We start from the raw sequence: 19,073 nt of genomic DNA, 5'->3' as shown, positions 1-19,073 counted from the left end.
ACTCTCCACACTCCTCTCCTGTACATAGTGCCCACTGTCATACTCTCCACACTTCTCTCCTATACATAGTACCCACTGTCATACCCTACACACTCCTCTCCTGTACATAGTGCCCACTGTCATACCCTCCACACTCCTCTCCTATACATAGCGCCCACTGTCATACCCTTCACACTCCTCTCCTGTACATAGTGCCTGCTGTCATACACTTCTCTCCTGTACTTAGTGCCCACTGTCGCACCCTCCACACTCCTCTCATGTACATACTGCTCACTGTCATACCCTCCACACTCCTCTCCTATACATAGTGCCCACTGTCATACCCTCCACACTCCTCTCCTATACATAGTGTTCACTGTCATACCCTCCACACTCCTCTCCTATACATAGAGCCCACTATCATACCGTCTACATTCCTCTCCTGTACATACTGCCCACTGTCATATCCTTCACACTCCTCTCCTGTACATACTGCCCCATCATACCCTCCACACTTCTCTCTGGTACGTACTACCCTCTGTCATACCCCCTCACTCTTCCTGTACATACTGCCCATTGTCATACCCTTCACACTCCTCTCCTGTACATAGTGCTTTTTTCCGTACCCTTTGTACTCCTCTCCTGTACATAGTGCCCACTGTTAGACCCTCCACATTCCTCTCCCTCACCTGCACATACTTCCCACTTATATACCGTCCATACTCCTCCCCTATGTCGCTTACCCACAAAAACAGTTCTTTAAAATTATACTGAATATCCTCAATGTTACCAGCTCTAGAATGGACACACTCGTGTTAGTTCAACTAAAGGAAATCTCAGTTCTCATATTTGTTCTGCCCCATTATTAGTACTCATTTAATTTTGTGATTACTACTATGATGTATAGAGGAACATCTGGGATCTCAGCTACTCTAAATATAGCACTTATATAAAAAAGTGGCCCTGAAAATATTTTTTAAATGTTGGCAACTGTGCACTTAGGCACTGCCCAAGGGCCACCGTCCACCGGATCAGTAGGGGGCCCCATGAGAGGCTCCTGGGATCCTGTGATAATAAAGCGGTAGTAAACTTTCCTGACATTACTACTTTTTAGAGGCCCTGGGGTAGGTTATGCCACAACGTACAAGTATGCACAGCATATTAGCACATTAGTGTACACTTACATTTTCAGACTGAGCCCTCCAGTGCTGCGATGAATCAGGCGGGGCCTGGACACTTCCATCTTCACCCGGTCTTCCTTCTGGGTTCTGTGCCTTTGGTCACTTGCCTTGGCTGGGCTGCGTTCATGTCATTCCCACGCATTTATTTATTATTTATTACACCCCATTCACACCTCCGTGACAAAACGCCCGACGCCGGCCGCTCGTGCTGCTGGAGGGGAGAATTCCCATTGCTGTCTATGAGATGGTTCACATCTCATAGACGCCGTACACCTGCGGCATGAAAAAAAGTCCCGGACCCTTTTTTTCAGGCGGCATTGGCGTTCGGCCATACAAAGCAATAGGAAGGATTTGTAAAAAAAAAGTTACACTATTCGCGGCAAAATACGCCGCGTACGCGGCGTTACTTGTCGCGGAGGTGTGAATGCAGCCTAAAAGGCCCCACCAAAATCCTCAGAACCAGGCCCATGATGTTCTTAATCTGGCCCTGTTTACACAGTGTTTACATATTGTACATTCACATCCTATTTCACATACAAAGATAGTGTACATGCACACACATACTGGGGACAATTTGAAATGAAGCCAAATAACCTACCAGCATGTCTTTGGAACAAGAATATCTGGAGGAAACCCACACAAGAAAAGGAAATACAAAGAAAATCCATGCTGATAGTGTCCTGACCGGGATTCAAATCAGGTACTCCAGTGTTGCAAGTCAGATGTGTTAACCACTTAGCCAACCCTTAAAGCGGTTGTAAACCCGCATGAAATTATTTTTTTTTTTTCTCCTGTAAGGCAAAAGTCATAATGAGCTAATATGCACCGCATATTAGCTCATTATGAAATACTTACCTCGGAACGAGGTGTGTAGCACTTACCTGGTCCACGGCGAGCGAGATTTCATCTTGCCTCGGCGTGTCTTCTGGGTATCGCCGCTCCAGCGCTGTCATTGGCTGGAGCGGCGATGACCTCACTCGTGCGCGCGGGAGATTTAAAACTCGGCAAGGTCCGGCGGCTGCTGGTCCTTTCGCCCAGGGCCGGATTAACAATGGGGCTGATGGAGCTGCAGCTCCAGGCCCCTTTCTCAAGATAGGCCCATTTGCCCAAAAAAAAAAAAAAAAAACAATTTTTTTTTTTTTTTTTTTTAAGATTTTTTTTTCTAAGATCGAATTTGGGGGGTTGTAGCTCGATGACCAGAGGTCACAGAAACCCCACATTTGGGGGTAGGCATGGGAATAGCTACCCCACAACTGGTTAAAATATGGGACGGCTATCATTTATGGTCCCGGAGATACGGGCCTGCTTGCACAGCCTGTCAGAAGCTACATTCAGAGCGGCCAATATAAATACAAGCTGACACACTACAGCAGACTGATAGGATCACAGTGCTTATAATAAATATTTGTATATTACTCATGGTAATTAACCCCTTGCCACCCAGGCCAATTCTGACACTTCTCTACTACATGTAAAAATCATCATTTGTTTTTTTGCTAGAAAATTACTCTATGGTGGTGTTTGCACTTTTTATGTTGCACGGTATAGAGCTGCACGATTCTGGCTAAAATGAGAATTGCAATTTTTTTGCTTAGAAGATAGATCACGATTCTCTCACGATTGCGTAACATCATCTTTCACATTAAAAAAAAAAAAAAAAAAATGGGCTAACTTCACTGTTTTGTTTTTATGGTTTTTATTATTCATTGAAGTGGGAAAATGCAGTGTGACATAACATATTGCAGCAATAGCCATTGTATTCCCTAGGGTCTCTGCTAAAATATATATAATGTTTGGCGGTTCCAAGTAATTTTCTAGCAAATAATATTGCTTTCTAACTTAAGAAACAAGTGTTGGACTTTAAGTGGTTAAATTTAGATACAATGTTAGTTAGTTACAATGTTTCATTTTGTTTACAAACTTCGCAGACTGCCCAGATTTGTTCTTTACACACAGAAGTGTATCCCTTTGATCTAAGAAGGAAGTGTCAGTTACAATTTTTTCCTGTTAAAAACTTGGCAGACTGCCCAGATATTTTCTTTTGACAGCTGAAAGTCTCTCCACTTGTTATATGAAAGAATCAGCAAACTCTGCATTGAAGATCGTCAGGGGGGTTGAATCAAGATCACGATTTTTTTAACGATTAATTGTGCAGCTCTAGCACGGTATTTGCGCAGCAATTTTTCAAACATGTTTTTTTGGAAAAAAAATGTTTCATTCATTAAAAAAACAGTTAGTTAAGTTAGCACAATTTTTTTTGGTATCCTAAACGATGCTTTACATTTTTTTAGGTTACATGTTTAGAGTTACAGAGGAGGTCTAGTACTAGAATTATTGTTCTCGCTCTAACAATCGTGGCGTATGTAACCTGTGTGTATCTGGCTCTGATACTACCAGTGCCTACCCAGCCACTGACTAGTATCTCTCCCCAGCCTGTCCCCACACACCCTCTCACCTGCTGACCTGTGGATGGGGGAATCACTCCTGCAGTGTTATTGTGTTCTGCCAGTGCGTACAATGATCAGTGTTGCTAACTTTAGCTGGCAGCACTGATTGTTTTAAGAAAAAAAAAACAGACTGGTTGTACTCAAGTTGATTAATAGATTGACTTGTGTAAAACCAGCTAGCCCATACATAGATTGACTATGGCTGGTCTCTGCATAATTGGCGTAATTTCAATCCATGTATGACCCGCTTAACCACTACTCAGTCCCTAAATATCCTTCCACTCCTGTACATAGTGCTCACTGTCATACTCTCCACATTCCTCTCCTGTACATAGTGCCCACTGTCATACTCTCCACACTTCTCTCCTATACATAGTACCCACTGTCATACCCTACACACTACTCTCCTGTACATAGTGCCCACTGTCATACCCTCCACACTCCTCTCCTATACATAGCACCCACTGTCATACCCTTCACACTCCTCTCCTGTACATAGTGCCTGCTGTCATACACTTCTCTCTTGTACTTAGTGCCCACTGTCGCACCCTCCACACTCCTCTCCTGTACATACTGCTCACTGTCATACCCTCCACACTCCTCTCCTATACATAGTGCCCACTGTCATACCCTCCACACTCCTCTCCTATACATAGTGCCCACTGTCATACCCTCCACACTCCTCTCCTATACATAGTGTTCACTGTCATACCCTCCACACTCCTCTCCTATACATAGAGCCCACTATCATACCGTCTACATTCCTCTCCTGTACATACTGCCCACTGTCATACCCTCCACACTCCTCTTCTGTACATACTGCCCCATCATACCCTCCACACTTCTCTCTGGTACGTACTACCCTCTGTCATACCCCCTCACTCTTCCTGTACATACTGCCCATTGTCATACCCTTCACACTCCTCTCCTGTACATAGTGCTTTTTTCCGTACCCTTTGTACTCCTCTCCTGTACATAGTGCCCACTGTTAGACCCTCCACATTCCTCTCCCTCACCTGCACATACTTCCCACTTATATACCGTCCATACTCCTCCCCTATGTCGCTTACCCACAAAAACAGTTCTTTAAAATTATACTGAATATCCTCAATGTTACCAGCTCTAGAATGGACACACTTTTGTTAGTTCAACTAAAGGAAATCTCAGTTCTCATATTTGTTCTGCCCCATTATTAGTACTCATTTCATTTTGTGATTACTACTATGATGTATAGAGGAACATCTGGGATCTCAGCTACTCTAAATATAGCACTTATATAAAAAAGTGGCCCTGAAAATATTTTTTAAATGTTGGCAACTGTGCACTTAGGCCACCGTCCACCGGGTCAGTAGGGGGCCCCATGAGAGGCTCCTGGGATCCTGTGATAATAAAGCGGTAGTAAACTTTCCTGACATTACTACTTTTTAGAGGCCCTGGGGTAGGTTATGCCACAACATACAAGTATGCACAGCATATTAGCACATTAGTGTACACTTCAATTTTCAGACTGAGCCCTCCAGTGCTGCGATGAATCAGGCGGGGGCCCGGGCGCTTCCATCTTCACCCGGTCTACCTTCTGGGTTCTGTGCCTTTGGTCACTTGCCTTGGCTGGGCTGTGTTCATGTCATTCCCACGCATTTATTTATTATTTATTACACCCCATTCACACCTCCGCGACAAAACGCCCGACGCCAGCCGCTCGTGCCGCTGGAGGGGAGAATTCCCATTGCTGTCTATGAGATGGTTCAGATCTCATAGACGCCGTACACCTGCGGCATGAAAAAAAGTCCCGGACCCTTTTTTTCAGGCGGCATTGGTGTTCGGCCATACAAAGCAATAGGAAGGATTTGTAAAAAAAAAGTTACACTATTCGCGGCAAAATACGCCGCGTACGCAGCGTTACTTGTCGCGGAGGTGTGAATGCAGCCTAAAAGGCCCCACCAAAATCCTCAGCACCAGGCCCATGATGTTCTTAATCTGGCCCTGCTTTCGCCGTAGATCCCCCCTGCGCATGCGCCGTGGCGCATTGCGAGGGGAATATCTCCTAAACTGTGCAGGTTTAGGTGATATTCTCCTTACCTACATGTAAGCCTTGTTATAGGCTTACCTGTAGGTAAAAGTAAAAAAAGTGGGTTTACAACCACTTTAAAAAACTAAATGTGAAGGCTAAGTCAAAATGGTAATTACAGACTAAAAATTATACCTGTTTTTTAGATATAAAATGAAAGGCAAAAGTCAACTGATTAGTGTAAGCCAATGTTTCTCAACTCCAGTCCTCAATTACCCACGCCAGGTCATGTTTTCAGGCTTACCATTATCTTAAACAGGTGATTTGATCAGTTTTACTGCCCTAGTAATTACCACAGCTGTTTCATCTGAGGGAAATCCTGAAAACATGACCACTTGAGGACTGGAGTTGAGAAACATTGGTGTAAACATTGTGTTTTTTTTTTTTACCAAGTTCCACTATCAAAAAACAAGGAGAAGAATGATGTAACTAGATTAGGGTACCTTCACAAACTTTCACAGCTACCATAATGTTCTGGGACAATTGACATCTTACATGACACATTTCATTGTGATTGGACTAAGGTGACTGATTTAGGCATGTGTTTATACATGCTGTGGTATGTTTCTGAGGCCTCGTACACACGACCGAGGAACTCGTCGGAAAAGACACATATATATATTTCATATTCTAGGTTCTTCAAAGTAGCCACCTTTTGCTTTGATTACTGCTTGGCACACTCTTGGCATTCTCTTGATGAGATTCAAGAGGTAGTCACCTGGCACAGCACCCCATCACTCCCCTTCTTGGTCAAATAGCCCTTACACAGCCTGGAGGTGTGTTTGGGGTCATTGTCCTGTTGAAAAATAAATGATGGTCCAACTAAACGCAAACCGGATGGAATAGCATGCCGCTGCAAGATGCTGTGATAGCCATAGTTTTGAAGCCTTCAGTGTGAATCTACAATTTTCATAGTCATGAAAATAAAGAAAACTCTTTGAATGAGAAGGTGTGTCCAAACTTTTGGTCTGTACTGTATATATATATATATATATATATATATATATATATATATATATATATATATATATATAGGGTGGGCCATTTATATGGATACACCTTAATAAAATGGGAATGGTTGGTGATATTAACTTCCTGTTTGTGGCACATTAGTATAGGTAAGGGGGGAAACTTTTCAAGATGGGTGGTGACCATGGTGGCCATTTTGAAGTCGACCATTTTGAATCCAACTTTTGTTTTTGGTGTATCCATATAAATGGCCCACCCTGTATATAGTGGAAAAAATTCAGTTATATGCAATGCTTTTAATTCTGTCTTTCACTCCCTGTGCCTCTGAAGCACATACTGTACAATAAATTGATATTGTGGTTGTTACAAGGAAAAAAAAAGCATTGATAAAAATTAAATGACATAAAATAAAACCTTGTCAGGCGTTTATCCTCTTCCTTTAAAAAAAAATGTGCGTTTTGATTTTGTCTGTGTCTCCTGTTCCCAAAAGGAAGTGAGGGAAATCCGTCCCAATAGGAATACCGAAGGCAAAAAAAACTTACCAGAGGCTCTGACCTTTTCCTGCTCTGTCTAAAACTAAATAAAATGTTAGAAAAGAAAAGGAAAAAGAGATGAAAGACCAGGAGGTGTAGGATAGACCCATGTTGTTAATGTTGTTATTTTTGTTATTTATGTTTATGTAATGTTGAATGTATTTTAAATGTGATTTCTTTGTGTACCCTTATTGGAAAGAAAAAAAGAAAGAATAAAAAAAAAAATTACAAAAGGACACTACTAGGAACCATCGAACGTTTCTCTTGCCACTGGGGAGATGCTTTCTGTTCATCATGAGGACCACTGTCAACGAGGCAAAAAATGATGGGAAAGCTAAAATGTTATAGTTGTCAGAAGGACAAGAAGTGAAGGGAAATCTTTATTGTGGGCAGTTTTTCTGGTTCCTGTCTCTTGAGTTTCAACAAAAACATTCATTCTTGATTAAAGTCCACCTTTAGCACAGCTAAAGCCTGTGGAACATGACCCTTAGCTGGCCAGAATCAAAGTAGAGATGCACTGCATTGCATCTAGCTCTCCAGATTTCTTAATAGAAATGGGCGATCACTTGTAAATCCACTTTTTTACATCCACATAATCTAAAAAAAAAATATTATACTGTACACACCCTCTGCAGCTCCTGGTTCTTTTCTTCAAGCTGTGTCTCCAAATGTCTCATTCGTTCCTCAATGTTTCCATGCCTTTCTTCTGCCTGGAAAAAAAAATCAAAGGAACTGATCTGAAATGTGAATATCTGGGGACTGGGCATGGTAAAGTATTACAAGACAAAAGCAAGCTTCTACTAACTGCAGACTTACTCTAGAAAAATAAATAGTACTAAAGCAGGCAGCTGGACAGCATTGCTTGAAATGTGTCAGCTACAGACGCCTGCTACATCCAAGCGCTAGCAATATATTAGGATTACCTATGAGCAGTGAAATCAGCCAAATGTAACATGCAGACTGTGCTTGGTTTGAAAACAAACCTACTATCATAAATCATAAGCCCCTGAAGCACTAAATTGCACAATGGTTGATTATCAATAATCAAGGCATAACATAAAAACAAAAGAACAGTAAAATGAAAAATAAAGTCAGATGGATTCTATTCAGCAATAGAAAGTAAAGTCCAGTAGGACTACCTTCCTACGTATGGAGACCATTTCTTGTAGTTTAGATTCCATAACATATTGATAATCATCAGATGAGGTAGAGGAGGTTGGATCAGACTAACGAGTCAAGGAAAAGGAGAGGGACAAAGTTGATAAAACACAACAGAAGACTGAAAATAATAAAACTGTACAGAACACGTAAAGAAAAGAAAACAAAATATGACCATGTTTATACCAGAAAAAAAAATTAAATGGTAGAAAATACTAAACTTAGCATGATGCTTCAACTGGCGGAGAATCTCATAATGCACAGGTAAATTTCTAACAACTAAAGCAGAGGTCCCCAACTCTTAGTTCCTTAGGATCTGAAAGAAAGCTAATGGCAAACAACCTGCTTCTCCCTTTCACAATTCTAGGAAAGTTAGAAAATAGCATGGAGCAGTTGAGAGGCGAGCACAGTTAGAGCTTACACAGCAAGGTCTCTCAACTCAGATAATATTGTTTTTGTATGTAAAACATGAATAGCGTCCCAAGTGAAATGTCAACAAAAAGCCTGTAAAGGACTGTCCCCTGAAGAAGTCACGAGGTGCATGACGTAACGCCGTAGGGAGATTGAAGCCACCGCAGACTGGAAGAAGCGGAGACACGCTGCAGTTTACTTTTACAGGCTTGCTATTATTTTAAGAGTCCATTTATATGTGTGCATAAATTAAAGTCTCATTCAAATTACTACACTATCTGAGTCTTCTCTCCTCCTTGCTTGTCCCTGGGCACGTGTTGGAGTTCTCTCCCCTCCTCCTCCCTCCCCTCTTCCAGTGATTTGCTGCAGGATGGAGAGATCGTAAGGGTTAAAGGAGAAAAGCAATGATATTCTGATCCTGGTATCTTAACATCAAAGAGGAGTGGAAGAGTATTAATTGATGTGCCTGTTTTATATATCTGTAAGGTGACAGTTCTGAGAGACTGGTGAAGGAGAGACACCATGGTTCAATACTACAATTAAGGACATACCCCCATCAAGAATTTGGAGACATTGGAGGATCTGTCCCCTTATGCACTACATGGGACGTTTTCATACCTCACTCTCACTCACTTGTTTACATTTTTTATATACCGTATTTATCTTGCTATAATGCGCCCCGGCGTATAGCGCGCACCCCTGAACTTGAAGGAAAATTCCAGGGAAAAAACAGTTTGGATGCCCCTCGTCGGTGTCTTGCCCGTCGTCCATCGTGTCCTGCCCGGCGGCCTCGTCTGGTCCGGCGTCCTTCTGCGGCCATCGTGGTGTCCTCCCCGATTGATCCCCGCTTCCTGCGCTGTGTTTGAACCACTACGCCGACATATACCAAGCGCAGTACACTCGGGTATAGTCGGGCAGGCTCGGCTCCTCTCGCGTAAAGGACGTACAGGACGCACAGGACGTGACCGCGAGAGGAGCCGAGCCTGCCCGACTATACCCGAATGTACTGTGCTCGGTATATGCCGGCGCAGTGGTTCAAACACAGTGCGGGATGCAGGTATCGGCGTATATCGCGCACCCACGATTTTGCCCTGATTTTCAGGGCAAAAAAGTGCGCCGTATATGCCGATAAATACAGTATTTTTTATACCTTTTTTTTATATTGCATTATTGAACCATTCATTCATATATGGTGTGCATTGGTGCACTCGTGCACGTTTAGCACTTTTTTGCATTTTTTGCATGTTTTGCAATTTGGCACTTTCCTTGCAGTTGTGCACTTTTTGTCAGGTTTTGTACTTTACTCATATTTTCACAGTGACACTTTATATATATATATATATATATATATATATATATATATATATATATATTCTCTATCACTTTCATATATTGTATCATTATCTGTTTGTGGGTCAGCACATGTATGCTCATCTTATTTATTTATTTATTTATGAGCCATTTTGACACGTTATAGTCAGCACTTTACCACATTTTTGCAGTATTTGTAGTTTGTATGTATTGGTTTTATATCTTTAGCGCAAGATCACTTTTAATTTATCCATTTTACGTGTACAGTGAACACCATTGGATCTAGCAGCTTTTGTCATTTGGACTTCCCCACATTCATATGTACTCACTAGTAGCGCAAGAGACCTTTTACTTTCATTACTCTGGGACCCCCGTGCTTGTATGTGCCTGTACTCTGGGCCCTAGCTTTTCCATCCCTGGGGGAGGCTCTCTGTGTAAAGTAGTAAATGATTATATTTTTGTTGTATTTTGTTGTACTATGATATAATTACTAAAAAGCGTGTCATTGTATTTAGATGGCATTTATAGAAAGTCTGTACTGACATTTCTGTACTGACATCTCCTGATGAAGAGGACTATGAAATGTGTCTAATTTTAACCAATTTGAATAAATGTTATTTTACACAATATGCTGTGCCTCAAAAGTCCCACGCCTTTACTATTCAAATTGTTTAGATGCAGCAAGTTTAGGGATGCGGCACAGAGTTTAGAATATAATTTTCTGATCGGTTTCAAATAATAATAGTTATAATATTTAAGCCAGAGTTTAATATAGTTTAAAGTGATTGTAATGGCTTGTTATTTTTTTAAATAACAAACATGTTATACTTACCTCCTCTGTGCAGTTGGTTTTGCACATACCAGCCCAGATCCTCCTCTTCTAGGGTCCCTCTTCGCTCATCCTAGCCCCTCCCTCCATTGAGTGCCCCTCAGCCAGCAGCTTGCTACAGGAAGCATGCAAGCTGAGTCAGAGCTCCCTGTATCCATTCAGACACAGAGCCCTGACCTGCCCCACCCCTTCTCTCCCCTGATTGGCTTACTGACTTTGACAGCTGTGGGAGCCAAAAACCGCTGCTCTGTCTCAGCCAATCAGGAGTGTACTGGATGGCTGAGGGGATTGTGGACATCGCTGGAGAGAGAAGGAGCTTGGGTAGGTAATTGGGGGTGCTGGGGGTTCTGCTAAACACTGAAGGCTTTTTATCTTAATGCATAGAATGCATTACGATAAAAAAACTTCTTCCTTTACAACTTCTTTACAACTTCTTTAATGTAGTTGACCAAGAGCCACAGACCAAGGGGCAGATCCACATACATCTGCGCCGGGCGCAGCGTATGTAAGATACGCTACGCCGCTGTAACTTTTTTTGCTTTAGTTTGAATCCTCAACGAATTTGCGCCATAAGTTACGGTGGCGTAGTGTATCTCTTGCGGCGTAAGGGCGTGGAATTCAAATGGATCTAATGGGGGCGTGTTTTATGTTAATACGTCGTGACCCGATGTAAATAACGTTTTTTTGGAACTGCGCATGCGCCGTCCCTGGGGGTATCCCAGTGCGCATGCTCGAAATTAAACCGGAACCCGCCAATGCTTACGACGGTGACGCCATTCTACGCAAATTCCTATTCGTGAACGACTTACGCAAACGACGTAAAAAATTCAAAATTGTACGCGGGAAGGACGGCCTCAGTATAGCAGCTTTAACTATACGCTGGAAAAAGCCGAACGCAAACGACAGAAAAAAAAGCGACGGCCGACGTACGTTCGTGGATCGCTATAAATAGCTCATTTGCATACTCGACGCGGATTACGATGGGAACGCCACCTAGCGGCCGCCGAAAAATTGCATCTTAGATCCGACGGCGTACGAAGACATACGCCTGTCGGATCTAGCCGAGATGCCGTCATATCTTGTTTTGAGGATTCAAAATAAAGATACGACGCGGGAATTTTGAAATTACGCCGGCGTATCAATAGATACGCCGGCGTAATTCCTTTGTGGATCTGCCCCCTAGTCACAATAGGCCCTGAGAAGCCCTGAGAAGGTTTTACAGTAAATTTTATTTGGTTTTAGAATTCAAGCCAAATTTTATTAAGACACAAGTTTACATGAATAATGCAATATTCTGTTACAACTACAGAGCAATTCCTAATGCCCAGACTGAGTACAGAAAGTATTTCATAGAACCATGATCCCTATCCAGGCACAATGTTACAGGATGTTTAACCACTTGCTGACGGCCGTACGACTTTGTACGGCCTCAGCGCGGCTCCCAATTTCTAACAGGCCGTGTTTTTACGGCCTCTCCTTTACACGTTCCCCGCGCGCGCTCCCGAGCGCGCGGCGGGGAACTTCTGTACTGGCCGTGTCCCTTGGACACAGCCAGTCACAGATCGCCGTGAACGGCCAATCGGAGCGGCCGTTTCCTAGGCGATCTGTGCGGCCAATGAGAGATGATCTCATATGTTTACATATGAGATCATCTCTCATTCCCGGCTCTCGCAGACAGCGGTGCTGTCAGGGGAGAGAGGAGACGGATCTGTGTCTCTTCTACATAGAGACATAGATCGGTCACCCCCCCAGTCACCCCCCCTCCCCCACAGTTAGAACACTAATTAGGGTACACATTTAACCCCTTCCTCACCCCCTAGTGTTAACCCTTCCCTGCCAGTCACATTTATACAGTAATTAGTGCATATTTATAGCACTGATTGCAGTATAAATGTGAATGGCGCCAAAAATGTGTCAAAAGTGTCCGATGTGTCCGCCATAACGGCGCAGTCCCAATAAAAATTGCAGATCGCCGCCATTTCTAGTAAAAAAAAAGCATTTATACAGTAATTAGTGCATATTTATAGCACTGATTGCAGTATAAATGTGAATGGCGCCAAAAATGTGTCAAAAGTGTCCGATGTGTCCGCCATAACGGCGCAGTCCCAATAAAAATCGCAGATCGCCGCCATTTCTAGTAAAAAAAAAGCATTTATACAGTAATTAGTGCATATTTATAGCACTGATTGCAGTATAAATGTGAATGGCGCCAAAAATGTGTCAAAAGTGTCCGATGTGTCCGCCATAACGTCGCAGTCCCAATAAAAATCGCAGATCGCCGCCATTTCTAGTAAAAAAAAAAAAATTATACAGTAATTAGTGCATATTTATAGCACTGATTGCAGTATAAATGTGAATGGCGCCAAAAATGTGTCAAAAGTGTCCGATGTGTCCGCCATAACGTCGCAGTCCCAATAAAAATCGCAGATCGCCGCCATTTCTAGTAAAAAAAAAAAAAATAAAAAAATAATAATTCTGTCCCTTATTTTGTAGGCGCTATAACTTTTGCGCAAACCAGTCGCTTATTGCGATTTTTTTTTTTTTTACTAAAAATATGTAGAATACGTATCGGCCTAGACTGAGGATAAAAAAAAAAACGTAAAAAAAAAAATTGAGCTATTTATTATAGCAACAAAGTAAAAATATTTTATTTTTTTTCAAAATTGTCGCTCTATTTTTGTTTATAGCGCAAAAAATAAAAACCGCAGAGGTGATCAAATACCACCAAAAGAAAGCTCTATTTGTGGGGAAAAAAGGACGTTAATTTTGTTTGGGAGCCACGTCGCACGACCGCGCAATTGTCAGTTAAAGCGACGCAGTGCCGAATCGCAAAAAGTCCTCTGGTCAGGAAGGGGTTTAAGTGCCCAGTAAGGAAGTGGTTAAGGTGATTTATGCATCTACACTACAGAAACCTCATTCTTTGATGTTTAATAGAAGAGCCTGCTTTCTCAAGTGGATAATGCCATAGAATGAGCAGTGCGGTCAGTTAGGGAATTCATTACACTTGACCTGTGCTTTTTTTCAATACTGTACTCCTGTATATATTGTACAAAGCTATTTGTGTGCGATAGCAAATCAAATTACCTGCTGCTGCATTCATTGTTTGAATGTGAACTACTCATTTCCAGACCTTTAAGTCAGGATTGTGCTGCAGTAGGATATATTCAAGATTTCTTTCATACGTCTTCTGGACTTAAATTACTGTATATGGTTGGCTTCTGGTTGCCTTTAGAATTTCAACTCATTTCAAAAATTGAGGAGTGCTTTATGAGCACAAAGTGGGACCAGTAAGTGGTGCTATCTGCATGAAAACTGTGCAGATTCAGCTTTTAGCCTAGGTTCACACTGCTGCGAATTCAAAATTGCGGTAAAATGCACGATTTTACCGCAAAAATCGCAAAAAGTAGTACAGGAACTACTTTTTGAAATCGCAGATGCGGCGTCGCACTGATTAGGACAGTGCCATTGCCGACAATTGCCGGCAAATGCCGCCGATTTGAGATGCGATTTGACACATGTTCTATATAAAATAATTACACTTGCTCGATACTGTGATATATATTACCAGGGTCTGATTGCCATCTTAAAAGTACAAAAATAAAAAGTATAATTTTAATTTCAATACAAAGTCCAAATTTTACATGCATTAATACATATATTTATTTGGTTTGTATAATTTTAGTGTGTGAGCGATCTCTCATCTCTGGAGCCCTCTATGAAATGGGAAGGCTATATAAAAATAAACAGACCCTTCAGTTTAGTCAATCCCAAAATTCCCCAAACATGGCATTTTTCAGTTATGAACAATGCAGACGTATTGCTCTCTATTCCTTAATCATTGGTAATTCAAAAATCCAATACTATCCATTTTTTTTATATTGCTGATGTAGCCAAGAGCTGGCTAATATTGCCTGCCTTACCAGGAGACACTTTGCAGCACTTACTGTAATGAGACTTTTCCTCTCTAGTACTCAGCTTAGACTATGTCATCACAATCTGACAGCAGGGTGAATAATTTGAGAGAGTGAAACAAATCTTGGGACCTGAAGTCCAAGCAACCAGGGTTTGCACTCAAGTCAGACTGTAATGAACTACAAGTACCAGCATGCTGAAGAGGTAAAGGAAAATGCTGGGAGAGGCAATAAAAAGCCTGAGCTAGCCAGAATCACTCTCTTGGGACCCCGACCTGGATCTGCAAGTGGCTCAGTGTTAGACAGTGCTGTGGCCGTGTCACGGTCTGTGCTGCAAGAAGAGAGAGAGGGTCATCACGCAGGTGTACAGCCACTTTCAGTCACTAGCACTGGTCATCTAGCAGCAGCCTGGAAGCCACTCTTGTCATAACCACGCCGTATTCTGCAGGGCAGCAGCGCGACATGTGATTGAACGCCATCCCTTGAGCCAGGCCCTGCAGAGGCCTGTTGTGGCATGTTCACATCACTTCTCATCACAAAAGATCATTAGGACTGGTAAACAGGAACTTGCCCACCCTCTTATAACAAGGGACACCTGCATGCAGACAATTTTGTCTTGTTATTTTGCCTAAACCAGTAGGACACTGTGCTACACTTACTCCCTGCCAACCAATGACAGTGTTCATCCTGCTTCAGGACACCACAAGCACCCTTTACATCACCCTGGCCAGGACATACCAGTCTAATTTACTTCACTTTGCTTATCAGGATATCTCCAGTATATCTCCAAAAAGCTAGCTGAAGATGCAAAGCCTTATTTTTCTTCTAAAGCCGCATACACACGACCATTTTTCATGTCATGGAAAAAACAAAGTTTTTCTCGACGTGATTCTTTTCAAGCCTGCCTTGCATGCACACGATTGTGAAAAAAAAATGCTCGAGCAAAGCGCGGTGACGTACAACACGTACAACGGCACTTGAAAGGGGAAGTTCCATTCGATTGGCGCCACCCTTTGGGCAGATTATGCAAATTTCCCTTCTCATAACTTGCTTCTGAGCATGTGTGTTTTTTTCCCCATCGTTAAAGCCTACACACGACCATTTTTCATGACGTGAAAAACAACTACGTGAAAAACGTTGAGAAAAAATAAAGCATGTTCTTAATTTTTAATGCCCATTTTTCACATTGAGAAAAATGCTCTGGAGCCTACACACGTTCGTTTTTAATGACCAATTTAAAAAATTGCATTTTTCACGTCATGAAAAATGGTCATGTGTACACAGCATAAGGGATTACAACATATCCCCAAAAAGGCATGTGAGGGGGAAGAGGCTGGTCCTCGAAACCCGTTAGCCTACTGGATTTTTACTCTCTCTTACCACATGACATTATGCAGTGAGGATTAGAAGACGTTGTACCGATGAGCTTGATATATTTGGTATCTTGTGAGTATAAAACGTAACATTTTTATTAATAAAGCAATGGTTTTGGGATAATGCACCAGGTATTTGCACCCCTCTTTCTTTTTGTGTTTCCAGTTGTCCGGACTCCCCCAGTCTTAAGAAGGCAGCAAGACGAGGTGTATCCATACCAGCCAGGGTGGAAGAGAAGCCTACTTACATTGTGTGGACCCACTCTAAAGCGCAGGTGGTTTTTATGTTTGTGACTATCTACAACATATCCCCCCCCCACAAGGGATTTATGCCTTTGGTGCCATAAAGGCCCTACTTTCACCCAGGACTCTAATTTTTAAGTGAGTAGGTTTAAGACTTGATGATACAATTAGTTGCATTGATTTAAATAGAGTGTTATACCTTTTCTGGACCTGTGGCATTGGGGTACAGAAGGGAGTGGTCTGACATGAGTGGGTCAATCTCTTGCCCTCCACCTGCCTGGACCTATATAGTCACAAACATAAAAACCTCCTTCAAGCAGATTCTGTTGCACTTGTGTAGGTACTCATTACTTAATGTATATAATCTGTTATTGTTCCGTTTGACTGTTCTTTCTGCCTTCAGGGTTATTTGTCATAGTAAACCTTTTGCAAGTGACACGTTTCTGTTACTGAATTCTAATGCTTTTAAAACCTCAGTAAACAAGATTTAACTGTTTAATTTGAGTTTGTGTGACTTTAAATGTTTTTTTGGTCGCAGCAAGATGTCTAAACCCAGGGTGTCAAAGGTGTCAGAGGACTTGTGAGGTCAGGGTAACTGGTGGGGTTCAAATCCTTTAAAGCACCTTTCACAGGGGTAGCTCTACACTAATAAATATAAACAAATGTAAACCATCTAATTACCAATTCCTGAGAAAAGAACAGATTTCATTGGCATGAACACTGAATACTCTTGCATGAAAATTGCCTCTACTTTGTGCTTAAAAGTGATGCACATTAGAGGATGCTGTAGCTTATTATAGGAAACCTGCACCAGGGTAAATATTGAAGGAGTGGTAAGAGGAAGGCACTGGGCATGCACCTCCAAATGATACAAATAGATGTCCTTAGCTCAGTTCAATGGCTTGGGTTCAGTAGCACTCCAAAAAAAGGGCCTCTCCCAAGGGGCAGATATCACCCAAGTTAAATAAGCTATATATAATTGAGCCAGAGGGAGCACCAAACAGATACTTCCCAAAGGACCAGTTCACACCACATGCAGTCCATTGAATTTTGTTTCTGCATCATAAATGCATAAAAAGTAGGTTATATGGTTTTCAATGGCATAGTTCACACCAGTGCTTGCAGTGTGTTCCAGTTCCAGAAACCTGCACTGGACTGAACTGGAATGCTGTAAAAAGCATCAAATACGCACTGGAATGCACCGGAATGCACCTAAATACACCAAAAACACACTGGAACACACATTCTTATTTAAAGTAACAACAACAAAAAAGAAAGAAGGGGGAAATGCACTGGACTGCACCAAAAACACACTGGAATGCATCAAAAACACATTGGAACGCATCAAAAACATGCATACAGAAAAGCATCAAAAACATATCCAGACTGCGTTTCTATGGTGTGAACTGGTCCAGAGTCCAAAAGTATTTATTTTATTCCATGAGGAACCAAAAGGAAAAAGGCAGCTAAATGATTTCCCGTCATCAGGGTGTTAGTGCTTATCTAATGGACTAGGAAAGATCCTGAACACATCAATCAAAGCAAGGATATTTAGTGTGTGAATGTCTGTGTTAGTGGCAGAGCTCTTCTGGGTTAGTGTCAAAAGAACTGAAATTACATTTTCAATAGGATCAGTCAGCAATGGCTCACCCTATATTGTCAAGAGGTTTTCTTCACTAACCATGCAAAAAAAATTGCATGGTCCAATACATTACAGCCAATCCCCTGAGCTTCTCCACCCTTAACTACTTGAGTCCCTGGCCGTAGTAAAAAGACAGCCTCCAGGTGGCTCTATAAATCCAGGAGGACGTCTTTTGACGTCCTCGCATCCTCCGGCCACTGGGGGGCGTGCACCCGGCGTGTCCCTGAGATGCCGATGCGTGTGCCTGGCAACCTGCGATGTGCGCCAGGTACCCGCGATTGGCAATGACAGAGCAGGACTGTGGATCTCTGTGTGTAAACACAGAGCTCCACGTCCTGTCAGGGAGAGGAGACAGATGCTGTGTCCCTTGTACATAGGGACACAGCATCGGTCACCTCCCCCAGTCACCCCCCTCCCCCCACAGAAAGAATCACTCCCAGGATACACATTTAACCCCTTCCTCGTCCCCTAGTGTTAACCCCTTCCCTGCCAGTCACATTTATACAGTAATCAATGCATTTTTATAGCACTGTTCGCTGTATTAATGTGAATGGTCCCAAAAATGTGTCAAAAGTGTCCGGTGTGTCCACCGCAATATCGCAGTCCTGACAAAATTCGCAGATCGCCGTATTACTAGTGAAAAAAAATAATATTTTTTTTTTCAGAATTCTATCCCCTATTTTGTAGCCACTATAACTTTTGCGCAAACCAATCACTATACGCTTATTGTGATTTTTTTTTTTACCAAAAATATGTAGAATACATATCGGCTTAAACTGAGAAAAAAAAACGTTTTTTAAAAAAAAAAGTCAACATTTTTTTTTTCAAAATTGTCGCTCTTTTTTTGTTTATAGCACAAAAAAGAAAAACCGCAGAGGTGATCAAATACCACCAAAAGAAAGCTCTATTTGTGGGGGAAAAAAGGACGTAAATTTTGTTTGGGAGGCACGTCGCACGACCGCGCAATTTTAATTTAAAGCGACGCAGTGCTGAAAGCTGAAATTTCGTCTGGGCAGGA

General features: G+C 42.1%; 1 protein-coding gene across 12 annotated transcripts in view; it reads right to left on the bottom strand.

The window, feature by feature from the left end:
- Positions 1–19,073, bottom strand: part of PPFIA2 (PTPRF interacting protein alpha 2) — a 480,721-nt gene that overhangs the window by 137,743 nt on the left and 323,905 nt on the right. For all 12 annotated transcript variants that reach the window (XM_040344191.1, XM_040344192.1, XM_040344193.1 and 9 more), the window contains one exon: positions 7,804–7,887. In XM_040344191.1, coding sequence (XP_040200125.1) covers positions 7,804–7,887 — 84 coding nt within the window. The remainder of the gene's footprint in view (positions 1–7,803; positions 7,888–19,073) is intronic.

This window comes from Rana temporaria, chromosome 3 (assembly GCF_905171775.1).
Source record: "Rana temporaria chromosome 3, aRanTem1.1, whole genome shotgun sequence".
Taxonomy (NCBI): domain Eukaryota; kingdom Metazoa; phylum Chordata; class Amphibia; order Anura; family Ranidae; genus Rana; species Rana temporaria.
The sequence above is the reverse complement of the archived record's forward strand: the minus strand, read 5'-3'. Positions and strand labels throughout refer to the sequence as shown.